The sequence below is a fragment of the Gigantopelta aegis genome, chromosome 9 (assembly GCF_016097555.1).
Source record: "Gigantopelta aegis isolate Gae_Host chromosome 9, Gae_host_genome, whole genome shotgun sequence".
Taxonomy (NCBI): Eukaryota; Metazoa; Mollusca; class Gastropoda; order Neomphalida; family Peltospiridae; genus Gigantopelta; species Gigantopelta aegis.
The window spans coordinates 74,427,795-74,451,232 of NC_054707.1; the positions used below are offsets into that span (position 1 = coordinate 74,427,795).

The window sequence follows — 23,438 nt, forward strand, 5'->3', positions numbered from 1 at the left end:
TTAAATTGTGCTTAATTTATGCTTAGGTTTATATAATTGACATCAGATATAGTCATCAGGCATATCTAGTACTTGACTTTCTTTCCTATTTCAGTCTTATCATCTGACTCAAATATAATGTCTGTTATGTTCACAATATCTGTAATTTCTTATTTTGTCCTCTGGGCCTTTGCTCTTGTTCCTCCCTCAGTATGTCAAAAGCTTTTGTTATCAGATCACAAACCATCCAATTCAGCTTCAGTATTTCTTTGGACATTTCTCAGCCATTTCTATGTGGTTGAGGAATACCCTGGACTTCGTGATATGACTAATACCATATGAGACCATGGCAATTTGCTCTCTTCCAATTTGCTCTATTGGTACAGCATATTTTCAGGGAATATCTACTGGATGGAAGGTTTGCAACTAATCCACAGTAGCATAATATCAGCATTCGTGGTTTGGCACTAAATTTCTCATGTGAAAGGAGTTCTTCCAAGCCACACTTGACTCCCTACAAAAGTCTTAAAGGACTAGAAGATCATTTAAATGAAAAAAAAGAAAACTCTGCCCTCATCTTCTTGGGAAGAGGGTTCTATTTGTGAGACAAAGTACATGTTTCAAACGCAAACCATGTCTGAGGGTGTTGTAAAGTGCACAAGAAAATGCAGAAACAAAGATTATACTTCAATGTCTGTACATTACTGCCAGTTCACCATCCCAGATACGGACATTTGTATACACTCAATTTGGCAACAAGAGGCATCTTATAGATGTGCACAGCATTATTAAGGATGCAGGAAGACACCAACTAGCAATTCCAGCTGTGCTTACCATTACTGGCTATGATACCAACAGTGCTTTTATGCAGAATGAAAAACTGGAGGTTTTGAACTTCTCAAGCAACACCAAGACTTCCTTGAAATGTTGTTAGCTCATGGAAGTTCAGCAAAAATTGATATTCATATATTTAAGAAGCAGATCATTTCATATACCTTCTCTATGGGAGTACAGATGCAAATAACATACAAAACAAATCATGACTTGACAAATATCTGGAAATGTTTGTTGCCAAACCAAGGATGATAATATTGAACTACAGTAGAGTATAAATCAGCCTTCCCCACTCTACATGTATGTATTCACTGAGAATGCTCTGAGAATGCACATAAAGAGAACAAATTGCCAAGTTGTCATTTGGTATCAGTCATGCCACGCATACCAGGCTATTCTCCAATCAAATGATCATATGGCTGAGAAATTTTAGAAGGCACACTAGAGATGAAATAGTGATATGATACCATGAGAGCTGATGGACATACTGATGGGGGAACCAGAGCAGAGCCTGGAGAAGGAGAATACCAGAAATTGTGAACATGACAGACATATTTTAATTGCATGAAAATGCAAAGGAATATGAAAGGAAGTCAAAACTATCCTAGACAATATTTGATTTATACACTTGAGCATAAGTTAAGCACAATGCAAATATAAAGGCAAATCTAAAAATATTACAAACACAGACTAGTATAAGATGAACTTCTGTGAGATAGATGACTTGTACATGTAATGCAAAAGAAATTATGGTAGGTACACAAAACTTATGTTTTAAATTTTTAACACTGGTGTTTAGTAAAGAGGGACATATTCATAATATTGATGCACATACATGTATACTCAGCAAAATTAATTAAGAGCTAGTAAACTTTCTTATATTATAATATAATTCTTTGTCACTGTCATATCATTTTAGCATGTTTTGGTCATATATATGGCTTCTATACATTGTTTCAGTAAACTTTTACTGGTTATACATGCAAAAAACACTGGGATTTCACATACTTATGAACAATATTGAAATGAGCATTAGGCAAGTATTTGTTAAACATTTGTTCAGAATGTTTTTTGTCATTGTGTTCCCTCAGAATTGTTATTTAAGTCATTAAGTTTAAGAACATGCCACAATGCTGACAACTTTCAACGGAAGAAGTTGTATTTTCCCCCATATTTAAAGGAAAATGCTAAAATATCTATTGGACCTTAATTAATTTTGTTGAGTATAGTATAGGCAGATAGACTGAACCATATTTGAATAATGCTGCCTCAGTATATTAAATACAGTGCAGTTTAATAGTAAAAGGTTCAAGCAGCCCAAAATATGTGTAAATATAGAAAATAATGCATTTCAGGCATTGCTTAACTTTTGCTGATGAGTATATCATTATTCATACCACATATTGCATTGTTATTGGGTTTGTTACTATTAACATCTAGTATAGGATGAATATCATTCATTTTGGCCTTATATCTGTTAAAAATTTATATGGATGACAACTTTATCACTATATTTAATTTTTCAATATAGTGTTTTTGGGACACAAAATGTGCAACGGTACTCCCATTCAAATGGCGATATTTTTTTAATCCACCAACATTTTTGCTGCAGACAAGCAGATATTAAATTCATATATAATGAGGTATCTAAAAATACTTGTCTCCAAAAATCCCTAGGGGGGGGAGGGGGGGGGGAGGGTTTCGGTATCTGGCCCATGGACTAATAATTTCCCTGTATACACGTCTGCTGAACCCTGATACAAACATCATACTTATGCTTATTAGCACAAATCTACAAGACACGATTGTTTACGTGTGGTCTACGCACCTAGTGTTGAGCTGAGGTTGTTGACGAACTTCCCTTTACACAGCCGCATGATGAGACTCGACTTGCCCACCGCCGCGTCCCCGGCCAGCACCACCTTGTACATCCGCTCCGGCTCGCGGTTTATCCGACAACTCAGCTGCTGTAACACACAATACACCGAGACGTGCAAGGAAAGGAAGGAAATGTTTAACGACACATCCTCAATGTGTGTGTGTGTGTGTGAGAGAGAGAGAGAGAGAGAGAGAGAGAGAGAGAGAGACGGAGAGATAAAGGGAAAGAGAGAGAGAGAGAGAGAGAGAGAGAGAGAGAGAGAGAAGAGAATGGATGAATGAATGAATGAATGTTTAACGACACCCCAGCACGAAAAATACATCGGCTATTGGGTGTCAAACTATGGGAGAGAGAGAGAGAGAGAGAGAGAGAGAGAGAGAGAGAGAGAGACGGAGAGAGAGACGGAGAGATAGAGGGAAAGAGAGAGAGACAGAGAAAGAGAGAGAGAGAGAGAGAGAGAGAGAGAATGAATGAATGAATGGATGAATGAATGAATGAATGTTTAACGACACCCCAGCACGAAAAATACATCGGCTATTGGGTGTCAAACTATGGTAAAGAGAGAGAGAGAGAGAGAGAGAGAGAGAGAGAGAGAGAGAGAGAGAGAGAGAGAGAGAGAGAGAGAGAGAGAGGGAAAGAGAGAGAGAGAGAGAGAGAGAGAGAGAGAGAGAGACGGAGAGAGAATGAGAGAGAGAGAGAGGGAAAGAGAGACAGAGAGAGAGAGAGAGAATGAATGAATGAATGAATGAATGAATGTTTAACGACACCCCAGCACGAAAAATACATCGGCTATTGGGTGTCAAACTATGGTAAAAAGAGAGAGAGAGAGAGAGAGAGAGAGAGAGAGAGAGAGAGAGAGAGAGAGAGAGAGAGAGAGGGAGGGAGGGGGGCAGGAGGCGGGGGGAGAGAGAGAGAGAGAGAGAGAGAGAGAGAGAGAGAGAGAGAGAGAGAGAGAGAGAGAGAGAGAGAGAGAAAGGAAGAGACAGAACACTCTGCTTGCACATTTTAAACAATGGCCACTTGGAAAGAAAACACATCTAAGGATGTTTGTTTAACGACACTTTAGCTTATTGTAACTAAAATGAATATTTCTACACTGTCGACAGAAAAAGAGGAAACTTGCTGTCACCACATAGACCACTACCAATAATGCGGTAAATTCCCTTTTATATGCACTTTTCAATTGACATTACATATTATGGCATTCGATGTACCATGTACGATGTAGCTCTGGGTATTATGGAACAAAATTCGAGATTATCGAGAGTGATCTATCCACTAAGCCACATCCTGCCCCATATGAAGTAACAAACATCACTGAACATAAATATATACTAAATCGTACTTATTTACATTAAAATAATAACTGTTTATATCAGATGTGTCTATCAAACCAGTTCAAGATATGTCCGACGAAAGATGATGAAATATTAATTGCATATTGCATAATTTGCTACAGAATGTTATTAAGCTACGTCAAAAAAAAGGAATATTTTACTAGTAATTTGTAGCATATTTGAGTAATAATTTTTTTTTTAAAACATTACTTCAGAATATGTTTTTCATTTACATAAATATAAAGTGGAACACCTGACACAACCGTCATAGCCTATATTGATATAAATGATTATTTTTGGGCATAAAAACCTATTTGAATAGCTGTGTCCATACCATCTGATAATCATTTAAAACCCTGTTTATTTTGTTCAATTCCCAAGTAAAATAATTAAATATTTGTAGTTGGGACAAACTGTTTTTAGGAAGTAAAAACAAACAACAAGTACATCTTGTGGTGACGTCGGTAGTTGTCGGCGCATAGACTTCCGGCCAGTTTTGGGAGATCGGCTTCCGTCTCTCGGTAAAGATCGGAGACTTCCGCGAGATCCTCGACTTCCGGCAGAACCAAGTTTCTTCGTCTGCACCATCTTGAAGAGATCTGCGTCTGTCAATTCCTCATTGTCAGTGTCTAGTTCATCATGAGATTCACACTCCTGTAATCAGATGAGAATTCGTCTTGCTAGTACAACATAAAAGTAACTTTCACCTTTTGTTTTCTTTTTAAACTGTAAATATGTTGTTGATACCGTTTTTGTGATTTTAAAATTCGGGGTAATTTTTGTTTTCTTAGATTGTCTTATTTCACAAAAATCGATTTAAAACGTCTATAAATTTACATAATACACAACATACAAAAGGAAGTAGATGTGTAGAGTGGTGTCCACGGAATAATGGTGCTCTCACTTTTGTGGCCGATCACAGGACCAGTCTATCGCTCTATTCCCAGTCCTGGGGCCTAATTCACAAAGGTCTCTTAGGCTCTGTTAGACAACAAAGCATCCTCTTTACAAGTCTTTTAGCATTGCACTGCGAGATCGCAAAGTTGCGAGAGTTTAGTGAATTAGGCCCCAGATCTGTCCGATGTACAATGAAAGGATGAGTAAAATTTAGTTTTGCTTAACAAGACCACTTGAGCATATTAATTGATTCATTATTATCGGCCAATGAATGTCAAGCATTTGGTAATGTGTGACACAGTCTTAGAGGAAACCTACTACATGCTTTCATTAGCAGCAAGGGCCCGTTTATATGTACTTTCCCCACAGACAGGACAACGTATAATATATGTTTTATATTCCAGTCGTATGGTACTGGTTACGATGGGGGAAAACCAATCAGAGAATGGGTCCATAAAGGGATTCATTCCTTCCAACCCAGCACCTTAGACAGACGCTCTACAAGCTGAGCTACATCCTGAGATGATGCTTACTCTCTCCATTGTCCAATAAAACCGATGCATGCAAGGCTTAGACTAACAAAGCAAACATAATCTAAAACTTTCAGAATAGAACACAACAGAACAGAACAGAACAGAATAGAATAGATGTTTAACGACACCCCAGCACGACAAATGCATCGGCTATTGGGTGTCAAACTATGGTAAATGCAACAATAATGTGATGATCAACATCAATATAAAAATTCAACAGTTAAATGAAAACACAATGTAAAGAACTGTGCAAAAAATACAAATATCACAGATAGATCAAATTAAAATTTAGAGTAAAAGTCATGAAACTTTCAGAGACAGAGCGTGTCTGGAGAACAAGGGCATGTACACACTCAAGAAGGTTTTGCTTGAACATAAGCATGTATTAAATGGTTGACTGATCAGTTAGTACTAAACCAAATAACTTCCGGCTGGGTCAAAGTTCGAGGTGCACCGAACTTTTGATAGAGAAGTGAACACCACAAGTTCTGTGATTGGTGATAAATGTGTGTTAGTTGTAAAAACAAATAGCTTCATCTGGGCAAAAAATGTATGCAATTTTATTTCATCTAGTACCACTGTGCCAAGTAGCCTTGTGCTTGAAACATGTATGGGTACGTGTAAAAAACAAGTACTCGAATTTTGTGCGGAACTAAGATAGTCATAGACGCTACCCGTTATCTCAGGAATGAGCAGCTTGACCCCCAATTTTTTCTGATTCACTTTAAGGATGATGGGTGGTAGTATTTATATTCGTGGCGTTTATGTTGATTGATACGCAGCAGGTAGGAGTTTTAACCACATATTTTACTATTGTCGTCTATGGAATTTGATTTGATAGTATACACCCATAAAAGACTGGGAAGGATGAAAATTAATTCTACAAGAAATGTCTACTCACATCCTCCTCTCCGAGGTATCCCGGCTTCAGTTTCTTGTGTCGTCTTCGCGTTCGTTCCTCACAGCTGACGCTCGTGCACTCCGACTCCGTGTCCAGTTCGTTGAAGTCCCGCATGGTGGAGTGGCCGCTATCTGTGAGTACAATTAAGGATTGTCCAACTCGTTTGATTGTTAATTTGGTTTAGGACATAAAAACCTATTTGAATATCTGTGTCCAAACCATCTGATAATAATTTAAAACCCTTTTTATTTTGTTAAATTCCCAAGTAAAATAATTATGTTAACCGATTAAGTAAATACAATGTGCTAAAATTCACAGAAATGAGCGAATTGGTTATGCCCTTATGTTACACATTTTGTATACCTTTAAACAAAGTATTTTAATTGTATTTCCAACGCTAAAATACTTCTAGCGCGAAACGAAAAACCCCCAACACATCCATAAAATACAACAAAACCCCCGCCCCTAACAAGCAGAAAGTTTAAAAATACTTGTCCGCCTTACAACTAAGAAAGAGATTTCTGGCTAAAACTTAGTTTCTTGCTTGAACTATTTTAATTCCATCACATCTGTTTGATTAAAATGTATTTTTCTTTGCATATTTACGAGTAATAATCTTTTTTGACCACTCAAATAACATACTAAATACATTTTCGTGTTTACAATATCAGTATTTGTATCCCCAACGTGTTTCTGCTCGTTCTAATACTTGTAATAGCCAATACTGCACCTCATCTCTTCGTAAATTCGTATGTTCGAAAACAAATAATGTGACATAAAATGCAGTTTGAGCTGTTATAAATATGAGGACCATCAGAAACATACTGCATGTATAGACACTGGAATTGTAAACAAGAAAACGCATTTAAATATATAATTTTAGTCGTTAACACGACTGTGTGAAAATGGCAGTTAACTCAAGACAGTTTCTTTACTTTAGTAAAATAACGAAAGAAACCTTCAATTGTTCGTCCTGTACTTGAGTACAAACTAAAAAGTTGTATAAGTCTAAAAACAAATTAATTGAACTTACGTATTTACTTCCCCACCCCCACCCCCCCCCCCCCCCCCCCCCCCCCCCCCCCCCCCCCCGCCCTCCCACCAGTTTTTTTTTTCAACCAGTGCACCACGACTGGTATATCAAAGGCCGCAGTGTGTGTAATATCACGTCTGTGGGATGGTGCATATAAACGATCCCTTGCTACTATATTTCAAAACTACCAAATGTTTGACATCAAATAGCCAATGATTAATAAATCAATGTACTCTAGTGGTGTCGTTAAACAAAAGAAACTTTCTTTATTTGCCCCACCAGTCGCAGTACCCACAGACAGACATTATTGGCATACCCATGTCCTCTGGCTCCTCTAAACGTTGTTTGTGTAGCAGAAGGTTACGCTGTATCATTTCTCGATCGCTCTCCATCCCCTCCAACTCCTCTGCTAGTGTTGACCCGCAACTCATATCCGAGGCCTGTCGAGTCATGGGGTGCCTGTGGGTCATCCGTGTTTGTTAGTTAATTATTTAATAAGCAAATGATGCAAATGTTTTATAATTATATCACAATTTATACAAATATTTATACAGCTTTTTCTGGTGATAATAAAACGTATTTCTTCTATTAGAACTGATTAATAAATTGTTACTGCACAACAAATGACATTCGTCATCCTTTTCCCATTTAGTGGTTGCTAGAATCACTATTATTGGTTTATTAAGGATCAGGTATTATGAATTCTACATTTTTGCACGAAAACATTTTTAAAGAGTGTTTAATTTAAGAACAATACATCATATTACGTATGTGCGTTACTTCAGACCACTTTTCTCAATCTGTTTGTCGTCTGTTCAATCGTTTAATCGTCAGCCATTGGGTTTTAAAAAGGGTATTTGTGACATCTTGTCTCATAAGCTACTTCTGACTAGTAGCAAACGATCTTTCTGTGCAAACTAACATACAGAGGACTATGCAATCAGTAATATACTAGTCGTGGAGCAGTCATTGGAATTTGAAAACAATACATTGGTTCCATGCAGTGAAATCGATCCTACATCTCACTGCAATTTCAATTACTGTTGGGAGTCGGTTGGAATTTCATCATCGATCATCAGTGATAATCGGTTTGCACCAACTATCGATTATACAGTCACGATTCGACTCACCTGCCCGTCGTAGTATCGAAGTAATCGCTCATCACGGATCCTTTGCGACGACTCCTGGGAGAGTGACCACTGTGTCCACTGGTCACAGACTGAAAATAACCAATGAATGAATGAATGAACGAACAAAAATACAGGTGATTGGTTGTCAAAGAAAGTTACCTATTGACTATAGCAATGAGAAATAAAATGCGTGGTTGATGATATTACATAGCAAAGGCCCGTAGAAGCATTGAGATAGATGACAGGTAGCTTCCTCTCGCATTGCTGTGATTTGACGTTACCGAACAGAATTATTAAACTATGACAGGGTTTAAACTGAATCCTTGTTAATTCGATAAAAATAAAATGATAATTAAAGTTGAATTTGACGAATTTATACCATTATTAATTCGACAAACATCTACTTAACACTGTATAGCTAATTTTGAAAATTACGTTTTCCGCTATCCAAAGCTCAACGCTAAAAAAGATTTTTGTGGCCACGGTGGACGTAAATAGTGTAATGGCTCTACATTGCAATAAACAATGATATAACTTCGTGATATTAAAGGGATATTCCTGAGTTTGCTGCACTTTTTAAGATGTTATCGACTAACAAAGACTTTTTAACGATTGTAATTACATATCAAATATATTTTTCTGCATAAAATATTAGTGGTTGTATATTTAACATGTTTCTGATCGTTCTAATATTTGTACTAGGTTAAATTTTATTTTATTTCCAAAACAATTTTAAAAATTCGTACGTACGAGAGACAAAAGACAAAATCCAGTTTGGGCTTCTTACAAATATTAAGATGACCAGATACACATTGAATATACAGACACTGATATTCTAAACCAGAAAATATATTTAAGATGTAAGTTTAATTGTAGAAATATTTTATTAGTCGGAAACATCTTACAATGCAGCAAACTCAGGAACGTCCCTTTAAAGAGCATATTATATACAATAGAAGTGTGAAAAGACGTACATCCGTCGACAGCTGTCGTTTGTGACACGCAATGTTGTTGCTCAACGCTTCTCTCAGGTCGTCATTCGTGTCATGGAGTTTCTTGTTGGCGTCACTGAAAAGGGAACATAAAAGTGTATTGCAGTGTAACATGCAATTAATATTCATTATATAGAGGATATTTCATGGGGTTTTTTGGTCAAATTTGATTTATATATCATCGAGTGAAGTTTGCAATCATATCTCACGAGTCGCGCTTGCAAACTTCACGAGATGAGATATAAATCATATTTGACCAAAAAAAAACCCATGAAATTTTCTATTTATTTTATAACTTTTGGCAATTTACCTTTATTTTTAAAAGGCCAGCAGCAAAATAGTTCCGGCTTTCTTACAGTGAAGATTACACTTTCTACAGTGACGATAACACATGTTAGAGTGAAATAGGGAAAATTTCACTCTAAAATGTGTTATCGTCACTGAGTGACTGATAACACTTTTATTTCACTGATATTTTAAGATATTTCACTAAATGTTATATAATACAAGCTTATATCACTTATCTGAACTCCAATATTTGGCTCTGTTCCCGAAGCATAAGACTATGTCTTTGACATAGTGGTTGTCTGGATTTTTAAAAGGATATGTGCATATTGTTGTTGTGTCTCCAGGTCGTTATTTTAAACAAACCCAACTTGAATTGACTTGCTTGTTATTGATATACGGCTTTCTGTCGTAGTCACATTAATAGGACTGTTGAATGATTGCAAGTAAAAGTACACGTGCGTCGACTTTGTTTTGATCTCAGTTCTGCGGTGAAAGAAACGTTTATTTGATAACCAACTTACTGTAGCAGGTGAAGCTGTTTGGTGAGGTTGTCGATTTCCCGAATGTAGTCCATGTCACTGACCTTCACCCTAGAAGAAATGGGAGTACATAGATTGAACAACAAAAGAAAAGCAAATATTACATTATAGTTTTCTTCAATTTATTTTAAATTATTCAGTTTTAAATCCCTTTATTTTTTATTATTTTTTATTTATTTGTGTGTGTGTGCCTATTAAAATTATCAATTTTTAATCCACATCCGTGACGTCAAGCTTTTGTTCAAGAATCTACAGTTATGAACAATGCAATTTGAAATTGTTGTATATTCAGTTCAGGGATTTGAACCCACGACGTACAGAACTTGTACATTCTAAACAGGTACTACTCTTTTGCCCACAAGACCACACAACTGCATAATAACATCATTTGGTTACATTGTCATTGCCTGGCATGCGTTTGAAAAAGTGATCATTAACATTTTTGAAGAATATATTATTATTATGAATTGATACATATTTTATTACATATATTATGTATATAAATAAATATTGTGAATGCAGGTGAATGAGGAAAAAGAACAAGAAAAAATAAAGTTATTTAATTTTCATCTCAGACCAGACATTGATAATACATTATTATGAACAAGATATGCAGCTGGTGCTAGTTCGTGTTGATTTGTAAATGCTACAAGAACTTTGATCCAGAAATCATCGATTTTTTAATAATCCAGATGACCATATTTTCGGAGTGACTGACTTACAGCTCGAGTTCTCTACACTTCTCGTTATAGTTCTGTTTAATGGCCGCCAGCTCGCTCCTGACGAGTGCCAGGTTCGTCTGTGTGTCTGTCAGTTCGCTCTTCAGCTGGCGGTTCTCGTACTGGATATCCTCCAGCCTCTTCTTCAGTTCCTGCATTTGTTCTTCGGCCACTTTTCCGAACTTATCCAGTCCTTCCTGCAAAACACAAATTGAATGATGCTAAAAACCGCGCAAATGGAATACGTCTCGTAATGGTAAAAAATTCGTACTCACTCTGTGTAGGCGCCAGTATTGGTATTTCAATCCCCATGCCTACCAGCTTTAGTGCCATTTTTCATGAGCATGTTTTGGGGGTTTTGTTGGCGCGGGTGCAGTATGCGGTACGAGACTGCGTCAAAAATAGCTATGGTTATTAATAGAAGTGTTTTCAGATGGACGGTGCTGTTTTTAGTAATCGCACTGCACAAATCAGTCAGTTCCCCAAACACAGAATCTAAACGACAAAACCGTTACCACCATAAAGGTCCACGACTCTGCAGTAGAGTCGAAAAGATCTTTTAACATAGTCGTGACTGTTGCAAACAAGAACTATCACATGCTTTGCCTAAAGGATGACAACCGGTCTTAACCCAAATGCCTACTAATTGCGCCATCGAGATTTGTAGAGAAACCGAGAGCCATCAAAATAACTTTAAAACGTGCAATAAGAGTACTTAATTAAATTAGTAGCATCATGAAGCACTGGTTGGATTCGGAAACACCCTGAAGATGTGTCTATCCTCTGAACCGGATCGATCCTATGACTAATACAAGCTCACACGAGCGGTCTGGGAGGAAGGAAATGGTTTATTTAACGACGCACTCAACACATTTTATTTACGGTTATATGGCATCAGACATATAGTTAAGGACCACACATATATTGAGAGAGGAAACCCGCTGTCGCCACTTCATAGGCTACTCTTTTCTATTAGCAGCAAAGGATCTTTTATATGCACCATCCCACACACAGGATAGTACATACCACGACCTTTGTTACGCCAGTTGTGGAACACTGGTTGGAACGTGAAATAGCCCAATGGGTCCACCGACGGGGATCGATCCTAGACCTACCGCCCATCAAGCTTTACCACTGGGCCACGTCCCGCCCACGAGCGCTCTGCCACTACGAATATGTTTGTTACTTACGCTCTGCATTCGTTTGAGGTTCGTCTGAAGCGTCACAATCTCGTTGTCAAGTTGTTTTCGAAGTTCGGCCATTTCCAACTCCTTCTTCTCTTGTTCCTAAACACAGAAAATATAATCATTAATACATTTTTAATTAAAATGAATAGGGTCTAAATATGCATCGAAACTATCTGATCGATATTTGTCATTGCATCCAGATAACAATGCGTAGACAGCAAATCCAGATATCGATAACTATCTCGATTATTTGGTTAAATATCGATTGCAATTATGCGACATAAAAAGGAAATCACAAGGCATTGGAGAAGAAGTATTGGGAGTGAGTTTTATCCAAGAGAAAAATACTTGTGGGTATGGTAGAATATATTTCAGTAGGCCAATTGACCATCACTTGTGTACACACAATAGATGTTGAAAAGCTTTCTAATGGTATATTTTGGAATATTACTTTTTGTAGAATACCATTTTACAAATAGGCTATATAACAAAATGTGTTTAAAATGCCAATGTTCTACATCGCAAACGTTGTTCGTTTTTCACTTTCAAAAAGTAGGACTTTTTTTAACGACTCAGTACAACCTGACAATAAAAATGTATGTTATGAATTAAGGATTTATTTAATTTCTGATCATCTGTAACTAAGGATTCATTTTGATATATTAATTATTCTACGTGTTTCGGTCATTATCAAGAAAGAAAGCACAAGCCCAATCTCAGTGCACAGTGGTGGTGGTGGTGGTGGTGGTAATTGTTTGATTGTTTCATACAGCTTTATTATCACTGTTTTAACAGTGATTCAAGTCGTGTTATGGCACAATCACTTATTGTTGCGCCTTGGTGGATCTATCTGCTTCTCTGCACTTCTTTTCTGCAAGTTGACCTTTCCGACCTCATCCATGCTATTTCTTTTAGCTGCACTCCGCGGTTTTGTTTTCTTGTTTGTTCAGAACAAACATGATTGCATATCTGACCCCATTGTCGAGGTATGCTGTATATACCCAATACAGATAATAATTCTAAATCTTGCACGTAGCCACAACAGCTGTGACAATAGGTGAGTCACAACATGTCGTTGATCGTGCAGTGCAGTTACAGGACTTTGTCAGGTCGCTTTCAGTTAATGGCATTCAGGTTTTTATTGGTATATGGCCTCTAGTCAGCAATATATTAATAACACATTAAATTATGTAGTAACAATTTATTGTCATTTATTGTCTTTATTTTCGTGTTTATATCCAGTTATAGTTCAGGTACTCTGTCCTCAGCACACACGCAATCCATCCGAGTTCCGTCAACGACAGACGGTGCATTAAAGACTGTGGTATGTACTGTCCTGCTAACATGAATATGCATATAAACGTTCTCTTGTTGTTTTTAGGTAGGAGGAGCCTGTGTGACAGAAGCATGTTGTTATTCAATTAATCCATGGGCCAGACCACGAAGGTTAACGAAATGGTATCGCCTGAGTGTTTTCTGAATAGCCCTATGCCTGTAGTTAATAGATTAGTGATTAAACTGTATTACAATTTTCTGTTTAAACTGCCCTTGTCATGTAACTATCCATGAAGTTTAACGAATTGGTATCGCGTGAGTGGATAAGTTCTAATGGTGTTTTCTGAATAGCCCTATGCCTGTAGTTAATAAATTAATAATTAAAATATATTACAATTTTCCTTTTAAGCTGCCCTTGTCAGATAACTATAACTTTCTGGAAACATCTACAGCAGTATCAGTTAATACGAAACATCACATCGTTTCCTTTCAGTTACGTTTTCCTGTATATAATCCCATTAAGGTTCAAGTACGGTTTATGAGGCATACACTTCGGCTATATGATCTGTGCAGGACATGGATTAATAGATAGTTTCTTGTGAACAAATTAGCCCTGTGTGGTGATGTTACTCCTCCTCACTGAGGTATAAACTCACGATAGCTTGAGTTACTTACTTGAATTCTAACTTATACGTATTTGACGTGCCTATATCTAATTAAGGTTCAAACACGCTGTCCTGGGCACAGAAAGAAAGAAATGTTTTATATAACGACGCACTCAAGCACATTTTTATTTACAGTTATATGGCGTCAGACATATGGTTATGGACCACACAGATTGAGAGAGGAAAGCCGCTGTCGCCACTTCATGGGCTACTGTCCTGGGGATAGAGTCCAGCAGCCAGGACTGTCTCTCTACTAGGACAGAACAGTACTTGGATACGAATGGAGTACCTCGTATTAGTTTTGTAAGCTGGTGCCTTAGCGATTACGACACGGTTTAGTGGTTAAATACATTACTACTGACCTCTTTTCTGACTCTCTCTTCGACCTTCTGCATCTGCGAGTCCATCTCCTCCTCCAGGGAGCGCAGGTGTTGGTCATGGAGCTCCTTCTCTCTGGAATCACAATCAAGACCTCATCACAAGCCGCAGTTACTTCGTTAGATATTTAACATATGAACATGTATGTACGTAGATATAATAAGCAGCAGATTTTAGTTCAGTGGCCTAAAATGCTCGAGTCGTAGGATCGAAACCCCTCGGCGTACCAGTTGGATTTTCTTCTTCTTCTTCTTCTCTTCTCTTCTCTTCTCTTCTCTCTCTCTCTCTCTCTCTCTCTCTCTCTCTCTCTCTCTCTCTCTCTCTCTCTCTCTCTCTCTCTCTCTCTCTCTCACACACACACACACACACAGTAACATCCTGATCCTCTCTCCAGAATAATAGTCTATAGACCACATACCGTTTGTAGGACTTCTCCAGCCTCTCATTGTCCCACTGATACTGCCGGACATCTTCGATCACTTTTAGGATGATGTTTTCGAACTGCGTCAGGAGTTCGGGATTTTCCGCCGCGTGCAGCTTTTGGTACAGTTCACACACTTGGTCCTGGCTGAAATAGTAAGCATTCTATGCTACAAATACTACATTTTATTTACGGTTATATGGCGTCGGACATATGGTAAAGGACCACACGGATATTGAGGGAGGAACCCCGCTGTCGCCACTTCATGGGCTACTCTTTTCGATTGGCAGCAAGGCATCTTTTATATGCACCATCCCATAGACAGGATAGCACATACCACGGCTGTTGATGTACCAGTCATGGTACACTGGCTGGAGCGAGAAATAGCCCAACGGGCCCACTGACGGGGATCGATCTTAAACCAACCACGCATCAAGCTAGCGCTTTACCACTGGGCTACGTCTCGCCCCCTCTTGTTCAACAAACCCGTAAAGGAAAGAAAATCTTGTTTAACAGCTCCTCAGCAAATTATGGCTTTTTATTGTCTTAACATAATAGTTATCCTAGATAATAAGAGAGGAAACCCGCTGTCGTCACACAGGCTACTTCAGGCACGGATCTAGGGAAGGAAGTTTGTGGTGCGCAGCCCTTCCATAACTTTGAAGATGTATTATGTCAAATGGGTGTTTCTGTGCAGAGAGCGCCTTTAATACAGGCTAGTGTGTTTTGGAATACTGATGGTGCCATTTTTAATGTGTCATCCCTCCGTAAAATCATCCTGCAGCCGCCCATATACTCCTACAGAATAGTAGCAAAGCAGTCTTGTATATGCACTTTCACATAGACAGGACAGTACTTTCAATTAGTAATATTTGGGTACTGGTTGAAAGAGAACTGGGTGTGACATTGAACATGTTAGCAGCGGATTTCTTTTCTAACATTGCAGACTGTCGCTGTTGATACACCAGTTGTGATGCATTGGTTGGAATGAGAAATAGCCCAATGGGCCCACTGACAGGGATCGATCCCAAACAGACTGCGCATCAACCTAATGCAGTCGGTGGTTAGTTCGTGTGCTAAGGTATCTTCTTCAGCGGGATGGGGGTGTTTTAGGATATATAGTTAGTACGGTACGACACACGGCCAGCGCGGTATATGATTATACTCCATCGAATAGGCGTAATACAAACCGGGCCATTACAAGTATTGACTGGTTATCATAATTTATGTCAAAAAAGGTACTGTACAAATTTTCTCTTTTTTATTTAATGTCAAAATAAACCACGCGCGCTAAATGATTGGGTTTTTTTTACAGAAGAGTGCGTGATATACAAGAGCAAATATATTACAATTAGTGGCACTATTTTTGTTTTAATAAATACAGCAAACTAAAATAATTATGTATGCCAGTGTAGACTACTCGGTTAGTTCTGTAGTAAATTATTTAATGAATATCAATTCCAATTCATTATGAATTATAATAGGAACAGTTTATTGCAATACTTCGTGACACAATTATTGCGGCTTTCACGCAATCAATAACCATAAAGGAATATTAGCATATATGTTACAAATATATACAAAGAACGTGATCATATACGTGCATAAACCAAATTATTTGAATACAATAAACTAAAAATAGCCGCCATAAATAATAAAGTCGCAGTCTCGAGGCCAGACTTTCTGTAACGATCCGTACCAATCACAGATAATAGAATTTGGTGATGATGGTTATCGTGGTGGTGGTGGTGGTGGTGGTGGTGATGATGATGATGATGAAAAAGAAGAAGAAGATGATGATGATGATGATGATGATGAAGATGAAGATGATGTTGACAATGGGAATGGTCTCGGCCATGACGATATATAATGCAGAAGATAGTGATGGTGGAAATTGTGGTGGTGGTGGTGGTGGGGATGATGATGATGATGATGATTATGATGATTAAAACATTTCAATTGATTTAATTTGTATTGTATTTATGTTGTATTGTATTGTATTGCGCTGAACTGCATTATATTCTATTCTATTCTATTCTTAATCTATTCTATTGTGTCGTGTAGTATTGTGATGTATTGTACTGTATTGTAAGTGTAGATTAATAAATATAGGTGGGCATACATAATGTATTGTTTAAACTAAGACGAATATTAAACAAATTACATGGCCTGTTCGGTTGTGAAAATCTATCAGTTTTGTTATTAACATATATTATATTTATTGTTGTATGTAAATATTCTCACGCCGCATTTCAGTTCAATTCTGAAGCTATTAACTTACGCATGGCGCAACTTGTTCTGTAAAGTTCGAGACTAAAACAGATTCCGACAGATAGCAAGTAAAGATAAACAGCAAGTTTCACATGGGGTTAGGGGTGACGTCTCCAAAATACGTATCGTTTATTTATGGCTAATCCGAAGAACAACAGAACAATATTTAATTATATTTAACTGATATTTGTAATTGTGAATGTTAGTTACTAGTAGTTTGCTTGTTTTTGTTTGTTTTTGTTTTTGTTGGGGGGTTTTGTTCTTTGTTTGTTTGTTTGTTTTTTGTTGGTTTTTGGGGGGTGATTGGGGGGGGGGGGGTAGTTTTTTGTTATGTTTTGGGTTTTTTAATTGCTCTTTCTTTTTATTAAACTTTTAAATTAAAGAGTGTCATTTGTTTGGTAGATATTTTTTCTTTCCTTTTTGGAATTTTGGTTGATTTTTAAAAATATTTATTTTAGTAAATATTGGTTACTAATATTTACTATTATTACGGTTATAATGTTTTGTTTCATCAACATTTTGTTTTTTCTAACCAGACATTCGTGATTATTTTATTTTATATTTATATTTTGTTGTTTTGCTAACTAAATTTTCGACTCCCTGACTTCATGAATCCGCTTCTGCCTCGGATGTGAAATCAGCCCAAGAGCTCCCCTGTCAACATTAATAGTAGGGCTCCTAGAATAGTGATGGGACGGGATTTAGCTCAGTCAGTTGAGCGCTCGCTTGAGGTGCTTGTGTCGCAAAACCGAACCACCTCGGTGTTTTTTCTCGTTCCAACCAGTGCACCACAACTTATCAAAGGCCGTGGAATGTGTTTTCCTGTCTGTGGGATCCCTTGTTGCATTAAAAAAATGAAGCGGGTTTCCTCTGTTGACTACGACTCAGAATTACCAAATGTTTGACATCTAATAGCGGATGATAAATTAATCAATGTGCTCCAGTTGTGTCGTTAAACAAAAACAAACTTAGAAAAGTGAATTTTTGATTCTACATTTCACAATGTTATGATTACACAGGTAGATATAGTTATTTTTTTAAAGTGTAAATAATGACAAATAATTTGATTTATTTTATTTATGTTGTTGGTTGAAACCCAAGACCTGTCATATACTCCCCCATGGATGGGTATCGTACTTAGAAGGGAAGCAAAGACGGCAGCTGCACCCCGCCCCCCAGCAATACGAAAAACAAAATGTATTGCCGAATTTACGAAGCCTGTTTTGCTGACACGCAGGTGTTTACATAGTGTACGTGTATGAAGTTACGCGTGTAAGACTTATACAGGCGTTATAAACTTGGGTCGCTATTTCTAGTTTTAAAATACCTTTTTCGCAAGCCAGGATAAAACACTCTGTTACTGTGCCCAAAATCGTTTGGTACTGTCCCACCCCACTTATTTTAGCAAAGGTACGGCCTTGTGCACCCCTCATAATACTATTTGGAATCGTCTGTATATAGTTTTCCCAGGTTATTTATTATTGCTTATTGTCCACTGTAAGCTGACAAAGTCACTGCGAATTAACCTTGGTTCATTTGAATAACCATAACACACCGGCCATAGATATTCATCTACAGTTCTTTGACACTTCTAGCTTTGCCTGGACTGGATATCCATAGTATTATTAGTTTACACCGCCCCCAGGCTTATAAAACCGGGGCCGATTGGTTTTATTGAAATACATATACACGCATAAGCTTATTGCAATACATATGTGAATACGCAATTTGCTACCTGTGATTTTTTGTCATCTAATAATGAAGAGGGTAAATGAGGGTGTTCCTAACTGTTTTATAGTCAATAAATGCCGGGGATGTTCAAAATGTAGGGCGGGATGTAGTCCAATGGTATTGTCAAACATATGGTCAGTCAGAGAGGAAACCCGCTACATTTTTCCATTAGTAGCAAGGGATCTTTGATATGCACCATCCCACAGAGGATAGCGCATACCACGGACTTTGATATACCAGTCGTGGTGCACTGAACGAGAAATAACCCAATGGGTCTACCGACAGGAATCGATCCCAAACCGACCACGCACTAAGCAAGAGCTTTACCACTGGGCTACGTCCCGCCCTGGTATTTTGTCGCTCGGTCTAGAATCGATATCCGTCGATCGTGTCATGTTATAGGGTTTTACGTGCACATTCAGAACAAGCTGTTGTAGCGCACGCCTGTCGTGGGCGCAAGAGCCGGCCTTGGCCGGCTCCTCCGTCCATGACAGGAAAGGTGGGGGGAGGGGAGACGAGGGACCGCCTGCACTGGCAGGTGCAAGGGAGCACCAGCAGCCCGATCAAATCGGTAGCAGGCGGGTGGGGGTGGTGGTGGTGCTATGGAATTTGAATGGAGCAGTTAAGTGCCAAAGAGAAAAGGGTGCGCAATTTTGATTTAGGGAGTTTGGCGCAATTTTTAACAGTCGGTCGAAAGGTAAATGGCTAATATAGGTTTTGATATTAGTGAATCGAGAGTAGCTCGTTAATTTTAGATCTTTACGATGCTGTGGTGTCTATATCCGTCGGTGGGCCCACTGGGCTATTTATCGTTCCAGCCAGTGCACCACGACTGGTATATAAAAGATCCCTTGCTAATAATGGGGAAGAAATGTAGCGGGGTTCCTGTCTAAGACTATATGTAAAAATTACCAAATTGTTTACATTCAATAACCGATTGTAATAAATCAATGTGCTCTAGTGGTGTCGTGAAACAAAACAAATTTTTGATGTGAAAATAATTGTATCATCATCAACATCATCATCATTATTATTATTACTATTATTTTTAAATAAAAGTAAAATGAATAATAACATTTTTGTGCAAAATAACTAAACCATCAATGTCAATAACAATCGCACAAAAACAATCTATTAAAAAGACTATATAATAACCCCACTTACACAAATATTAATAAATACAATGATAAATATCTCTTACGACAAATCGTATTCGATATATGTTGCGGTATGTAGATTATTTTAGGCATTATATCTAAGTAAGTGTTACATCAGAAAACCGTGGGCACAGACCACCTGTTGCCGTTATGACCTTAATGCGTCAGGAATGGCGAAGCATTCTCGCCGGTAAATAGTGGGCTTCACACTAATGTCGCTCTACGCAAGATATTTACATATGTACAATTATTATTTCTATAGTGCGACTTACGGTAGAATGCAGGTAATCGTTATTTAATTATAGAACGACAGTTCTGCATTTCCCACGTAATGTTTGTACGTGATATACATCTGTTACGCTTTTTTGTGTTTGCAAATTCCAGTTTATAGTTGTATGAACTAATATACTGCCTGGAATAATTGTGTTACGTTTACGTAATATAGTTTTATCGTATGTTCATCACTTTGACGTGCAGTGTTCAGCAACATGTTTGAAGTTAAAGCACCATCCCACAGACTAGGTAGCACATACCAAAGCCTTTGATATACCAGTCGTGGGGCACTGGCTTGGGCGAGAAATAATCCAATGGGCCCACCGACGGGGATCGGTCCTAGACCGACCACGCATCGAGAGAGCGTTTTACCACTGGGTTGCGTCCCTCCCTTTTTAGCAACAATGACATACATACTCCCGCGGAGTCAGAGGTTGTGTCCACGACAGGCATTCTTGAACAGTTCTGTGGTGGAAGCATGCAAGAAATTACACCCACCCACATACGTTTCAGAAACATTTTAGCTTAAGCTTATGCTTGGGGAGTGGAGCAAGCGGTATTAATGTTTCCACTAACATAACAGCAAAATGACGCGGTGCTCTGGCAAGGGTTGACAATTCGAAATGTCCGTGGTCAACCTGTGTTGATTTTTTAAATTTTAAAATATGAAGCGAATGTACTTTATAAACTAGAGGTCACGTAGCACTTTCGACACGGTCCTATTTTTTTACATATTCTGACAGAAATAGTATTGAAACACAAGCAAAGGTATATGGTGGCGAGCAACCATAAGCACTGTATGAAAATAACATAACAGAAAAACATATATACATGTATATACATGTGTGTGTATAGTAAAAAAGGCACTTAAAAACAATGACACTCTTTCTTAGTTTTCCTTGGGAGTGCCACCTTCCCCTGAAATATACTGTCTTATTTCAATTTTGAATATATAGTTTTAACATTTACGCATTTAAAATATACCATCCCGTTTTGTTTTTGTGCAGAACCACGATGATTATTGTAGGAGTTTTGTCGTTCCCACACAGGACAAAACATACAACAGCCTTAAAATTATTTTTGATATACCAGTCGTGGGGCACCGGATGGCATTGGGAAAACGAAACAACGGGTCCTCCGAGTGGGTTCGATCCCAAGACCTATGCACCTCAGGCGAGCAACTACCTAATATGAGGTTTCGTTCAGCCCTAAGATGAACAAAACGAGAATGATCACCTTTAACCTTCATCTACAGTATTGATTTCAAGCTGTTTGTCGCGTGTTTCTTTTAACCAATCAGTTCTTTACAGTTTTACTGTAGGTAAACAACATCTGGTACAGTAACTTCAAAGTAGGTGGCTCAAATGTCAGCAGATTTTCAAAGAAACCATCCTTTATCGACATGTGGCCTGTGTGTGGGTTTTTATATATATATATATATATATATATATATATATATATATATATATAAACCTGTATTCCACGTTTTCTTATCCGTTTATTACTTCTATCTTTATTAATGACAAATAATATTTAAACTAGACATGGGTAAATTCTAGAAGATCTAAATTTCAAATGAAAAACGCTTAAAGGGACATTCCTGAGTTTACTGCAATTTTTAAGATGTTATCGACTAACAGAGACGTTTTAACGATTGTAATTACATATCAAATATATACTACTCAAAAGAATTTAAGGGTCAGACGATATTTTCGACATTATTTTCTGAATGTCAATTATATTAGCTAGACCATAATGTCACGCATGGTATTGTTCCATTTTGACGAAAGTGGGTCTAAGCAACCCATAAATGAATTAAAATCCACTGTCATTGACACTGTCGACTAGTTCTAACGGCGAAAACATGCTTACATTTGCACGTAAATTAGGGCGAAAGCGAAAGGTCTGCTAAGTGCCCATAACTTGCTTTTTCACAAAGCGCTTCATTTGCACGCTTTGCACGTGTATTCCATGTTCCCAATGCTGAATTTCCGTATAATTGGAGCTAGCGTTCGTGTATGATGCACACTCCAAATTCGACAATGGTACGACTTCAACTGACTATCGAAGATCGAGGAAGGGCTATACGCAAAGAAATGTTTCTCAGAGACTTTGTGTCAGTCAGAGTGTCGTTGGCCGACTGTGGCAACGGTACCAAGCAACGAATTCTGTTCGAAATCGTCCACGTTCGGGAAGACCCCGAAGCACTACAAATAGAGAGGACCGCTACATCACCAATATCGCTCTACGTCAACGCACAACCACTGCACGCCGATTACGTGACAATCTGCGGACTGCGACTGGAACTCGAGTGTCTGATCAACCATACGCAATCGTCTGAGAGCCAATAATCTACGCTGCCGTCGCCAGGCTGTTCGACCACCACTCCTACCACGTCACATAACGGCCAGACATCACTGGTGCACGCTTCATCTGCAGTGGCAACGTGTTCAGTGGGGTCGAGTGATGTTCACTGATGAGTCCAGGTTTAGTCTCCAGTTCAACGACGGTCGGGTTCGTGTCTACAGACGTCCTGGGGAGCGCTTCGCTGACGTTAACGTTAGACAACGTCACCGGTTCGGTGGTGGCAGCGTCATGGTGTGGGGCGGCATCTCTATCCACCACAGGACCCCCCTCTATGTGGTGGATGGCAATCTGAATGGAATCCGCTATCTGAATGAGATTATCCGGCCGTTGGTTCTCCCAGGCCTTCAGCGGATTGGCGGCGGGGCAGTTCTGCAGGATGACAATGCCAGACCCCACCGCGCCAGGGTGGTAACGGACTTTCTCAGACAACAAGGTATCGCCAGGATGGATTGGCCAGCATATTAGCCTGACTTGGCCCCAATAGAGCCGCCTGGGACGAATTAGGCAGGAGAGTTCGGGATAACCATGCCCCTCCGGCCAACCTTCATGATCTGGGTCAACTTCTTATGGTAGAGTGGCAGGCCATTCCCCAAGAGTTCTTCAGACGTCTGATCAACAGCATGAGGCAACGATGTGTCGAGTGTATTCGCGC

The 23,438-nt window shown here is 38.5% G+C and overlaps 1 protein-coding gene across 4 annotated transcripts in view; it reads right to left on the minus strand.

The window, feature by feature from the left end:
* Positions 1–23,438, minus strand: part of LOC121381374 (ras and EF-hand domain-containing protein homolog) — a 69,482-nt gene that overhangs the window by 13,285 nt on the left and 32,759 nt on the right. For all 4 annotated transcript variants that reach the window (XM_041510661.1, XM_041510660.1, XM_041510659.1 and 1 more), the window contains 11 exons: positions 14,985–15,134; positions 14,551–14,641; positions 12,252–12,347; positions 11,065–11,258; positions 10,325–10,393; positions 9,498–9,591; positions 8,524–8,612; positions 7,710–7,852; positions 6,361–6,491; positions 4,477–4,683; positions 2,642–2,780 (listed from right to left, as the gene is read on the minus strand). In XM_041510661.1, the coding sequence (XP_041366595.1) occupies positions 2,642–2,780; positions 4,477–4,683; positions 6,361–6,491; positions 7,710–7,852; positions 8,524–8,612; positions 9,498–9,591; positions 10,325–10,393; positions 11,065–11,258; positions 12,252–12,347; positions 14,551–14,641; positions 14,985–15,134 (1,403 nt within the window). The remainder of the gene's footprint in view (positions 1–2,641; positions 2,781–4,476; positions 4,684–6,360; positions 6,492–7,709; positions 7,853–8,523; positions 8,613–9,497; positions 9,592–10,324; positions 10,394–11,064; positions 11,259–12,251; positions 12,348–14,550; positions 14,642–14,984; positions 15,135–23,438) is intronic.